The sequence below is a fragment of the Fusarium oxysporum genome, chromosome 1 (genome assembly GCF_000149955.1).
Source record: "Fusarium oxysporum f. sp. lycopersici 4287 chromosome 1, whole genome shotgun sequence".
NCBI classification, from domain to species: Eukaryota; Fungi; Ascomycota; class Sordariomycetes; order Hypocreales; family Nectriaceae; genus Fusarium; species Fusarium oxysporum.
The window spans coordinates 6,046,840-6,057,245 of NC_030986.1; the positions used below are offsets into that span (position 1 = coordinate 6,046,840).

The 10,406-nt window shown below is 46.2% G+C and overlaps 5 protein-coding genes across 6 annotated transcripts; 1 reads left to right on the forward strand and 4 right to left on the reverse strand.

Annotated features, from left to right (window-relative positions):
- Positions 1-881: 881 nt before the first annotated feature.
- Positions 882-2,466, reverse strand: FOXG_15013 (uncharacterized protein; the record flags this gene model as incomplete). Its single annotated transcript, XM_018395084.1, has 6 exons — positions 882-1,103; positions 1,159-1,498; positions 1,549-1,638; positions 1,690-1,702; positions 1,756-1,988; positions 2,039-2,466. The coding sequence occupies 6 exons, from the start codon at positions 2,464-2,466 to the stop codon at positions 882-884; spliced, it is 1,326 nt and encodes a 441-aa protein (XP_018255523.1).
- Positions 2,467-3,233: 767 nt separating this feature from the next.
- On the reverse strand, positions 3,234-3,755 carry FOXG_21942 (uncharacterized protein). The gene is made up of 2 exons (XM_018402321.1): positions 3,682-3,755; positions 3,234-3,634 (listed from the first exon to the last, which is right to left on the reverse strand). The coding sequence occupies exons 1-2, from the start codon at positions 3,733-3,735 to the stop codon at positions 3,416-3,418; spliced, it is 273 nt and encodes a 90-aa protein (XP_018255524.1). The 5' UTR covers positions 3,736-3,755; the 3' UTR covers positions 3,234-3,415.
- Positions 3,756-4,385: 630 nt separating this feature from the next.
- On the forward strand, positions 4,386-6,289 carry FOXG_15014 (uncharacterized protein; the record flags this gene model as incomplete). The annotated part of the gene is made up of 3 exons (XM_018395085.1): positions 4,386-4,502; positions 4,550-5,232; positions 5,284-6,289. Exons 1-3 carry the CDS (start codon positions 4,389-4,391, stop codon positions 6,287-6,289), a joined length of 1,803 nt encoding a protein of 600 aa, XP_018255525.1. The 5' UTR covers positions 4,386-4,388.
- Positions 5,610-7,141, reverse strand: FOXG_21943 (uncharacterized protein). Its single transcript, XM_018402322.1, has 2 exons — positions 6,757-7,141; positions 5,610-6,706 (listed from the first exon to the last, which is right to left on the reverse strand). Exons 1-2 carry the CDS (start codon positions 7,018-7,020, stop codon positions 6,359-6,361), a joined length of 612 nt encoding a protein of 203 aa, XP_018255526.1. The 5' UTR covers positions 7,021-7,141; the 3' UTR covers positions 5,610-6,358.
- A 74-nt stretch (positions 7,142-7,215) lies between these two features.
- On the reverse strand, positions 7,216-8,498 carry FOXG_21944 (uncharacterized protein). 2 transcript variants are annotated; one of them, XM_018402324.1, is made up of 3 exons: positions 8,329-8,498; positions 7,816-8,278; positions 7,240-7,674 (listed from the first exon to the last, which is right to left on the reverse strand). In XM_018402324.1, exon 3 carries the CDS (start codon positions 7,661-7,663, stop codon positions 7,430-7,432), a length of 234 nt encoding a protein of 77 aa, XP_018255528.1. In that variant the 5' UTR covers positions 7,664-7,674; positions 7,816-8,278; positions 8,329-8,498; the 3' UTR covers positions 7,240-7,429. The 2 variants fall into 2 exon arrangements, with proteins under 2 accessions (XP_018255527.1, XP_018255528.1); XM_018402323.1 differs by having other exon boundaries at positions 7,216-7,674; positions 7,816-8,498.
- Positions 8,499-10,406: the final 1,908 nt, after the last annotated feature.

The following is a 10,406-nucleotide window of genomic DNA, read 5'->3' on the forward strand; positions in this document are numbered from 1 at the left end:
GAAAAATTCGATGTTGGCGTATTCAAAGGTATAATGCTTCGGGTCTGGTGGTTGTCGTATCGAATATACGGATACGGTGATTTGTATTTGTTCTCAGGGAGGTTGACCCCAACAGCGGGAGTCTGAAAGTTCTGGTTAGACACATTCACCTGAGGGCTATATAGATATGTGCCAGTTCCCGCCATCAGTGAGTAAATTTCTTGCACATTAGCTAGGGGATCTGGGTTCGATGAGGAAGAGAGCTGCTGGTTAGTGGTAGGGAAGCACCAATGATGACTAGTTTTAGGCCATTAACGTTAGGCCAAACTAAATAAGCATTAAGAAAAAACTGACTCAAGTTCTGTGTATCTTTCCCAAGACTGCTATCTCAGCTTTATACTCAATAACGGTTTATAAGTACTTACATAGTGACACACATGGCATTTCAACTTAGAGCTTGGCATCTTACTGTTGACCTAGGACCTAGGGAGGGCGCGAGGATTGTCTGCTCAATGAAACATGTAGCAGAGTGCTCGATGTGATGAGGAGGGTCCTATTTATAGACGTGAGGTCGGTTGCTTGATTCCAGCAGGCTAGAAATTTTAATGTGCATTGTCTCTTCTGTAGCCAAAGGCTCATTTAGACCTTCCAGCAGTACCTTGGTCAGCAGACATCTGACTCAACAATGGAAGGTACCAGGTCTCCGACGTACCTCATCCGCCACGTCAGCGTCACTTTGAAACCACATTGTGCAGGGCAGATACACAATAGGTAATTGAATAACATTACGGGTGTACTGTATCGCTAATAACTTGCAGTGGTTATGAATAGTAAAATGCAATGCTGATGAAAAATAAAAACATATTTTATAATACTTGAGTGATTCAATCAAGGCATTAAGTCTATGGCTTCTTGCAAACGACGGCGACGCGTGTCGTGTAAGGCTTGACTGTTGTCTTCTTCAACTCATCGCGCAAACCTGCAGCGAACATGTGACATCTATCCTCTCTCCAGCCCGAGTTCTTAACGGCTGGACGAAAGATGGACCCTTCGATGTCACAAACACATTCCAACCAAGCTAGCCGTCCTATCTCCCCCTGCTTCTGCCAATGTTCAATCGGTACCTGCAAAAACCCATACTTAGTTGTCGTTAAGGTTCTCTGCACGCTAGAAACTTACATCGTAGGTATATTCCTTGATGTCACTGAAACCAGCAGCTCGTAGCGAACTAAGCAGTATTCCAGATTCGATAACGTCGAACCGCGCCCCTCGCTCTGCACCTGCCTTTCGAAACAGGTCTCCCCATTCCTTCATAAAACTATCCTCCGGAAGCTCCGCCTTTGCTTTGAACTCAATGGTCCGTTCATGGAACTCTGCAACGCCTCCAGGTTTCAAGACATCAAAGATCTCTTTTGCAAATTCGACCCAGTTGTTGATCCTCCCTTTGAGTTCGCGGAGATGTACAAAATCTTGTGAAGACTTTTGAAAGGTTTGAAGATCGAGGCTCTCCACAACTTGACTGCACGAATGTTAGCGTTGATTGGGCGTGAGACATATATGTAGCCTCACAAACACAGATTAGGCGGGACGTAATTAGGCGCTAAGGGCGTCAGATCAATACTCGTAACTTCAACCCCAGGATGCTCGTCTGCAAAATCTCTTGGATTGAGTTAGTTACAATACCATTTGAATCGGATCAAGAGAACATACAGAGCCCAACGACCTAAATGACCATGTTGGCATACTTCTCAGATCACGAAGAGGGTCATACAATACCACTTGCTGTTCCAATATCAAGCACGCGCTTGTAGCTTCTATTAGCTAGGTAACCAGCGAAAGTAGTAGAAGAGAGACTGACCCGATAGGTAGAAGGAATCGATGTTTTGCAAATCTTGAATAATCTTGAATAAATGTCGTGACTGCCATACCGAGTCAACATGGGAAATTTAATGAGGATGCGCACTAACCATAGGTCCCAAACCAAAACCCTCTGGTCATCATGTGGCTGCCTGAATGATCGACTCAGCAAAGGTCGCTCAGGGTAAAACGCCTCCCTTACCATTCATTGATCGGATATTTCCGTTTCCATAGGGTCTCGAGTTTGATGTCTCCGGATTGGATCGTCTCCAAGGAACATATGCTCTCGTCGTCTCCAATACCATCATCTACGAGGCCTTCATCGACGGGATCATTGTCTGTTATACTGCTGTCTCTGGTGCTGTCGGCTGTCGTGGGATTTGTTGCGATATCGCCGTGGATGGTGTTGTCATCTGCAATCGCATCATCGAGTATCCTCTCAGGCTTGTTCTTCTTGGCTCTAATATCGAGAATTCCGCATATATCATTCCGAATTTGTTCGGTCGAATGAAGTGTCCCACGGTCGTAATGGGTGCCCGTGTCTTCGTGTCCCAGCGCGTCTGAATGGGATCGTTTGCGACTGATGCCGTGGGCAACTGACAAGATCGACGGCTGAGCCGGTAGGAGCATCGCGGCGAGGTGAGACAGAAGAATGTCCAGGAAGAGGCCCAAAAAGAAAGTGATCAAGAAAGTCAGTTGTTGGAGAGACGTTCGAAATGGGGTAGTACAGATGATGCCATTGAAAGGTGCATTTATGCTTCTCATGGCCGAGAATTGTAAAAGAAATTAAATTATCAGGTACTCTTAGTCGAACAACAGCGCGACATACCGATCGTCCAGGAAAGCCACGCGGTTCAGACGGGCTGAACACGCTAGTAGCGTCGGCCGCTTGTATTGCAATTAGAGCGGGCAGTCCCGATTCCGGCATCGTGTATGATACTTCTACCTGACCCTGACTAACTGGTCTCAGCAGAACCGTTGGCGAGCCGGCCGGACCATGCAAGGGAGTGCCTCTCGACAGCATCATCGTGGTGAAGAGATCCACAAGGTGGTTCAGCTTGCTAGCTCTGACCTTTCTCAAGATTCTGAAAACTGACTTCTTAGATTCGAGAAGTGGCGGATGGATCGGGAGTGAATCGAGGCGGAGTTCAGGCCACAGCACTGAGACAGCTTCCTTGATGACGAAGGCTGCTGTTGGATGGGGCTCGACCAGCCAGTCAGAAAAGAATCCTTGGGCAAATTTTAGGGCCCTTTCTCTTGCCCTCTGTTTCCTTCTCTCCCGTGGGGTCATTTCTCTCGGCGGCTTTGCCTGTTTCATTCTCAACTTGATGGTCACGGTAGTGGTGGTCAACAGGAAAATGGAAGCATGGTAAAGAGGCATCTGAGGTTTTCAATGTCTTCGATGAGGCTTAAAATTGATGCAATCGTAAACTGCCATGTATACATGGGGTCATGGAATCACACCGACATTCATGTTTCATGGATCTGTTTGCGTCTACATCGAAGCGCTGTACAATCCCCAGCACCGAACCAAGAGGTATGTACATAATAGTTACAATAGAATTACAACACGTCAATCCTATCCGCCTTCAAGCAAGCCCTGCTTCTCCTCATCAAACACTAGTTTAAACCTGGCCAAGCCCCTTAATTTCAAAAACCAGGCTCGGATGGCGACGAAGATGTCGCGCAACACCTTGGGCATTGAACCTTTTCCGGTCACAGGGGACGGAGTCTTGGTGGTTGCCGCCACTTCGACTGTCTGGTAATGTACGAAATGCTGAGCTTTTCCTTGCTCAATCTGGCGGGATTAGTATACAGCGAGAAGTAGTCCAACAATCGACATACAGTGACTCTAATCTCTCTAACAACGTTAATGCTCAACTTGGGCTGTTTTGCCATGGTTCGCAATGCTCTAAATAAGGCGAAAGATTGAATGCACAGCTGACTTGCATATACAGAGAAAACTGGGCATAAGGCAGAGTTTGACTTGTACTGAGAACCAAAGATCCGGGCTGTAGAGAGAAGTATCAACTGTGATAATGAGGTTGCCTAAGTAGGGGTACCTTGTGCAAGGGGAAATGTGAAGAAGGCAACCAGGCGGTGGTGCAGCAGTACAGTTTTCTTCGACTTCATGAGCGTATTTGTATTTTGAGGCCATCCACTCCCTCACGCTATGGATTTAAGTATCGTCCAGGATGGGCTCACCCCCCAGCTTGCCAGGTATTTCTAATCCATGGTAAGCAAGGCTCATTTCCAAGCCGCCTATGTCGAAAACTTAATATACATAAAACACATTTCATTGGACGCCCACTGCTGTCTGCATGCATGACTACACAAATAGATCCTTGTAGAAGATGAGGCGGGACATGAGCAAGGATGAGATATGATCTCGCCTGCAGACGTGGGGTCCTGCCTGCCCCGAAAAAGGAAGTGACCCATAGAAAAGGATCACCGTGATCCCTTTTTATGGGTCACTTCCTTTTTGGGGGCTCCTACAGACTCATGGCATTCAAACCCAATCTGTTCCTTACTCTTTTCCAAACCGCGAAGCCATGGATACTGACAAGCCTCTTCACGATCAGCTCCGTATTCTAGGATTCTTTTTCATTTCTGTTGCTAAAGCCCAATCTCATCAGTTCAATATTGATAATAGATTGGAACGGATTGTAAGTCTCACCTTTCTCTCGCAGCCGCCATTCGCTCATACGACAAGATCTCGGACGCCTGCAAGATCATCGCACAGGACGTTCCCGAAGCTGTCAGGAACAAACTTCATCGACTTGGAACCGAAGTGCAAGCGGAATTCCGCAAAGCACCATATGAACAGCATTCCCGTTTCCCAGATACAACCACAGCAACGATTGTGCAAGATAGTTCTCTCGATAGCCCAAACAAACAGCAAGTCGAGCATGATTCACCCACAAGAGCCCTCCAGCCTTTAAAGCAAACGTCGGCAGCGGTAGCTGAGATTTCATGGAGTCAGTCTTCCAGAAAAGAGAAATCTCGTAAGGAAGCATCTTCGACGGGAACTAAATGTTCCCCTCAAGATGATGAACAACCCTTCCTTATCGCCGATCTGAAGTCTTGGGCCCAATCACCAAAGCCTTTTCTCAGCTCTGGGGCAATTTCCATCGACGATCTCGCCGTGTTCGACTACATCCAGGCCCTCGAGAAATCATCACAAATAACCAAGATTGCTCGGCGATTTGCTTTAGTGCAGCTCTGGGTATCAAAAGAGGTCTGGCGGCCTTTGCCACCCCAAGAGTTTAAGAAACGTCTAGGTTCAGCGTCAGGGGGGAAATTTAATCGATGGCTCAGGGAAGGGAGGACATTATTCTTGCTCAAAGCACACAAGGGTATAGAGGTCTTGTTCTCGAAGCTCAAGTCACAGACTAAGTAAGTAGTGCATCATTCAACTAAAGCACAGAGACTGAATTTTACTCGAAGGCTTACAGCGCTATCAGCTGAGTCGAAAGCCCATCTCCATACGAACGCCGAGCCGAATGTCAACAAGGAATCCTACAATAACATCGAGTTACTCCTACAATCTCAGCACACTGAAGAAGCTAAAAGAATAGCTTCTTGCTTTGATGTAAAGGAATTGGAGCTTCCCAGGAGTTGCGAAGATTGTGTTACAAACTCCAAACTATACAGAGATGCTGCAAGCAGCATTTCAAAGTACCTTAAGGAGCTTCATATTAAGCGACTGTTTGGCGACCAAACACAACTAAGACACAGGCTCGAGGTCCGTGAGAATGAAAGGCCAGCAAAACGATGGCGCCAATGCCATGGACTACCCATGGAATCCCCATCGAGCCTCGGAGTGATCCGGTACCATTTCGATCAAGACCCAATGCACAATGACAGTGGAGGATTGCCGTACGCCACGGAAAGCACCACCGATGCCGGAAGTGACGGTGGCCACGAAGCCCAAGGCGCATCTACTGATGTGAATATTCCTGTGTCGGGCTCACCTGAGGACGCAGGCTCCCAATTGGGGGCTTTAGTCATGCCTGGGAGCGATTCCTCACTCATTGCTACGCCTCCTTTGGAGGCTACCGTGGGTAGGTATGAAACACAACCATCAACAGAGACAACAACTCCAGTCAGAAACATCGAAGCTGATATGGGGCCTGCCCAACTTTATTCCCCACCTGCTCGTCGGAGCACACATCAGTTGAACGAAGGTTATCTCAACCGTCCATGCGCTGATATAGTGGAGAATCTTGGTGACTGTCGTGGCAACATTACACAGCTCTCTGGCGTATCTTTCGGAATACATGAGACCCTGGGTCAAGCATTGAGTACCCAGCCAATCCTTGAATCAAGCCTTCCCAACTGGCTTCATATCGATGCGAGTTCATTCAATTTCGATACAGCCATGTTCGAACCACTCGGAGCACTCGAAACAATGGAATTCAACGACCACCAGGGCGAGTTAAATGTACAATAGTAATTAAGAAATATTCTTAGGCAATTTCCACCTTCAATTTCGTCGCCAGATCGTCTCGGCTCGGTTCCGCTATTCATCCTTGCTCTCTTGGCCCTCAGCAGGCTCCCAATCATATTGGACCATGTCAAAGCCTACTGGCCCTTCTTCTACAACAATTCGACTATTTCCCGGGATTTGAATATGGTTCCCAATATCCCAAGGTAGGGGTTGCCTAAACTCGGCTTTGTCCTTGTCGGGTTGGTACAGGACTTTAGGAACCCTTTGCGTATCCGCAGTTTGTGTCGCTAGTGGTATAAAGACGGTGATGGTACGCTCAGGTGACGCAATCGTGCCTTTGTCAAGTTCACGAGGTCCGTAATTTCGGGCTTTACTGATAATTTTGCCTTTATGCAGCGCTTGGCGTCGAATATTGTGCGCCTAAATAGAGTACTTAGTAGAGCAGTTCAATTCCAATGATTCATCCTTACATGTTCATTCTCGAATTTACAGAGAATTTTGGTATCTGTTATGGTGGCTTTGTATTCACGCAGCGGACCACGCTCGCTCTGTACCTCTTTTTCCCGTTGCTGTTGACATAGGTTTTGCATCGATTCCGTAGCAGGAAGGAATATAGGATTGCTCATTTCTGCTTTGGCGTGTTGGATAATAGTTCTGATGTATAATGATCTTGAAGAGTCGCGATGTTGCGCTTTATGTACGACTACTACCAAAAGTGGCTGTGAATCATTCATTGACTGCTGGTCTAAGGTGTTGTGATAAGCGGTGGGGAAGAGATGTTTCTTTTTGCTAAAGGACTGCCTGATTCGCCCACAGGGTTGGTCAAGTGGATGTTTTCTGGTCACGAGACGTCTCACAACCCGGTAATTGCATAATGCGGCCAGAAAGATTGTTTTGACAAAGTCAAGTAAATAAATAAATCATGACTAGACAAAACAGTGCGTCAATAGCAACTCAGAAATATGACTCTTTTGAATTGAACCGTTGCTTCAACGACCCAAATTATATTATCTTCTTGAAAGCTAACTTGGGCCCTTGTAATAAGAAACTCATTGCCTAAATTCCAACCTCCAGCCTGACCCAGAAGCATCCGTGCAAAATTACTGCTGTTGGCTATAAACTATTGTTCGTAAACAAGTATACTTATGACTGGTCTTCCTTCTGGTTGTGTGTGACGTCAATAGGGGTAAAATCGTTGGTATTGAAGTTGCCATCCGAGGTTTCAGTTGAGCTGGTGTTGTCACCGTTGACCGGATCGGCAGGTACGGGTTGGTCATTGCGAGGAGTGCTGTCAGATTGTCTCGAGCCGCTCGAGTGCGTAGGGCTATTGCCCCCCTCCTTGTTACTAGACATTGTAGTAAGGATGACTTTGGCCATGGATGAAGATTCTATTCAATTAAACCCGTTAGAACATCAAAGGAAATCCAAGTTGTGCATGGCATTTAAGACTTTTATGATATAAGTCTTCTCACTCTGGAGACATAAGCCAAGATATAATAGAGTGGGCAAAGACACGAATTACTACTGACCAAGGTAATCAAGTCAAGTGCGTCTCTAGAAAAAGGCTCGATATTTCTGAAGGCAAGTGTTGGTCTGATATCTTGGCTTTATGGAAGAGGGAAAGTGAATTCTTATACTCTTCAACAGTCACCTATTCAAGCAGCAAAAGCGCCTGCTCCAGGGGCCAAGTCACATCACAACTGACCAAGGTGAAAACCCTCTCGTAGTTGGCCCCCCGCTGTCTCATCCAAGGAGATCTTAGCTTAGTCGCATGCAGGTTGGTTGCGAGCTCGTTCACGTTACGTTGACCTGCAGCAACTGTCGAAGAGCTAAATCAGCCAGTCCAATTCTTCCAGGGGTGGTTTATGATGGCCAGGCAGCTGGTCAAACCATGGAGAAGGGCTAACGCAGCCGAGTCCTTTGAGCTGAGCTATACCTCCCTTTGACCCCTATCAGTGAAATAAGGCGGCCAGACAAAGCGACCAAAATGAGCTATCCCGGTGAGTTATATGCATTAAACTTATATGCCAACATTAACTAACATATAACATCACTGTATTGGTGTAAAGATATTGCGCGCTTTAATTCAGTCAATGTCCAGCCTGGATGTATGAAATAAAGCTCCTCTGATAGGAATATAATAAAGTTCCCTTAAGCTAAGTTCTATTATAGTCCGCCATCTATCAGATAAGGCAACTAGAAGAGCCTAGGCAAAGGAAGCACGAATTAATGTTTCAGGCTTATTAATATAATATTAAAGGCTCTAAAATTAAGATATTTACTACTTCCTCTCTCTCTTCCCTTCTTCCTTCCCTTCTTCCTTCCTCTCTTCCTTCCCTTCTTCCTCTATTCCTTCCCTTCTTCCTCTCTTCCTTCCTCTCTTCTTTCCTCTCTTCCTTCCCTTCTTCCTCTCTTCCTTCCTCTCTTCTTTCCTCTCTCTCTTCCCCTCTTCCTTCCTCTCTTCCTTCCTGCCCTTTCCCAAGTTACCAGCATTGGAATAGTGGCACTGCTTAGGCAACTAAATTGAGGCCTAATCATAGCCGAATAGTGGGACTGCTTAGGCAACTAAATTGAGGCCTAATCATAGCCCACATGCACATGCACGTCAGCAGCATTCCTGCAATACTCATATTATGTTTTGTTTGAACTTTCTCAGATCTTTTACTTGTCATGCAACAAAAGCTAATTAGATACGGAGCACAGTATCTTAAAACACGCCTATCTATCCGCCCTTACTTCAGACCAAACATCGCCAGGTGATGAGAAAGCACCGCATTAAAAAAAACACCTCTGACGATAAGATTGTTGAGAAATGCAACAAACTGGTATGACGCAACCCTCTCAGCGCATTTTTCCCCTAGGCTAAACGTCTTTAGACCAAACAGTCTTGCTCTGGGCCGGTGTGGCATGACTTCAACGACGAAGAAATCCCTAATGATAATTATCTTGCCCTTGTTGTGGACGTGGATCAGTCGAGCGGCTCAGTATGGTTTTCGGAACGTATAACCAGGACGTATCTGGATATGGTCGGGCAGGATAACAAGGGAATGGTGATCGTATGCTTTGACGAAGATGTTGAAGTTGTGTGCTTTGGCGCATGTAGAGTGGGTAAAATCTTCGGAGTGCAAAGTTCTACCACTTGACTTCTTTTCGCCTGGTCAAAAATTCGATTGCTAAAGTACGCGGACAACTGATTGTAATAAATGGCGTTGCGTCGGGGAAATGCGGTACAGTTAGACGAGCTGTGAAGTCCTCACGTTGGTTAGCAACAACACGAATAACATCCATATCTTCCAATTCATAGACATTGGAGTAAAGTTGTACTGCATGCGTTAGTCTAGAAGGTTTTAATGGTATGTAAAGGTTGGGCTGTTACCATCATCCTCGACTGTTGCATCGGGGTTATCTACCAAAGACTGCGCAGCCTGTACTTCTCCCGAGTCGCTCTCGTCACCGTCTTCGCTTCCCTCTGTGCTATCACTGTTCTCACTATGGCTGCCATCATTATAATCATCGGTCGGTGTTTTGTTCAATGGCTGGTGCTTCGCGAGATCTATGACGCCATGATAACTTGGAATAGCTACGTGTTCGAGCGAATTTGGATCGGTTCGGGATCGCTTAGTTGTATGACTAGGGAAATGAGCTCCTCGTTTAATCTGCGTGGCACGGGCATCGTCGGGGACTAGAACAGCAGGAATGGTCAAAACTGATTATGATAATAGCAATCGAGTTAATACCTAGACGCTCGAGTAGAGAAGTGGTAAAGTATTTGCGAGCAAGGCTAACGATGCCATCCGTAATTTCAACACCATCATTCCAGGTCTTTAATTTGGAAATAAATTGAGTGGCGTGACTTTTAATCTTGTAGAGCTTTGAAATGGAAAATGCGGTGCTGCAAAGAAAGAGAATCACGCTCCCGAGATCTCTGTGAATGGTTGACAATAAAGCACGAGCTGATTTGCGTCTACTCCGCGCAGCTTCAGAATGCTTCTCGCGTTGTACATGATCCTCCTGAATGAGGTTGATGATGGTTGTAAGGGTACTCTCTTGCGATGCAGCAAGAGTCGGGTTTTCTGCCAGGCTTATTCGAACCCTATTTACACGTTTAAGCTCAACATCG

Coding starts and splice junctions, on each gene's coding strand:
- FOXG_21942 (XM_018402321.1), bottom strand. CDS start 3,735: ATGGCAAAACAGCCCAAGTTGAGCATTAACGTTGTTAGAGAGATTAGA. Junction 3,635..3,681: donor TTAGAGAGATTAGAGTCACT/GTATGTCGATTG, acceptor TAATCCCGCCAG/ATTGAGCAAGGAAAAGCTCA.
- FOXG_21943 (XM_018402322.1), bottom strand. CDS start 7,020: ATGAATGATTCACAGCCACTTTTGGTAGTAGTCGTACATAAAGCGCAA. Junction 6,707..6,756: donor GTAAATTCGAGAATGAACAT/GTAAGGATGAAT, acceptor TACTCTATTTAG/GCGCACAATATTCGACGCCA.
- FOXG_21944 (XM_018402323.1), bottom strand. CDS start 7,663: ATGGCCAAAGTCATCCTTACTACAATGTCTAGTAACAAGGAGGGGGGC.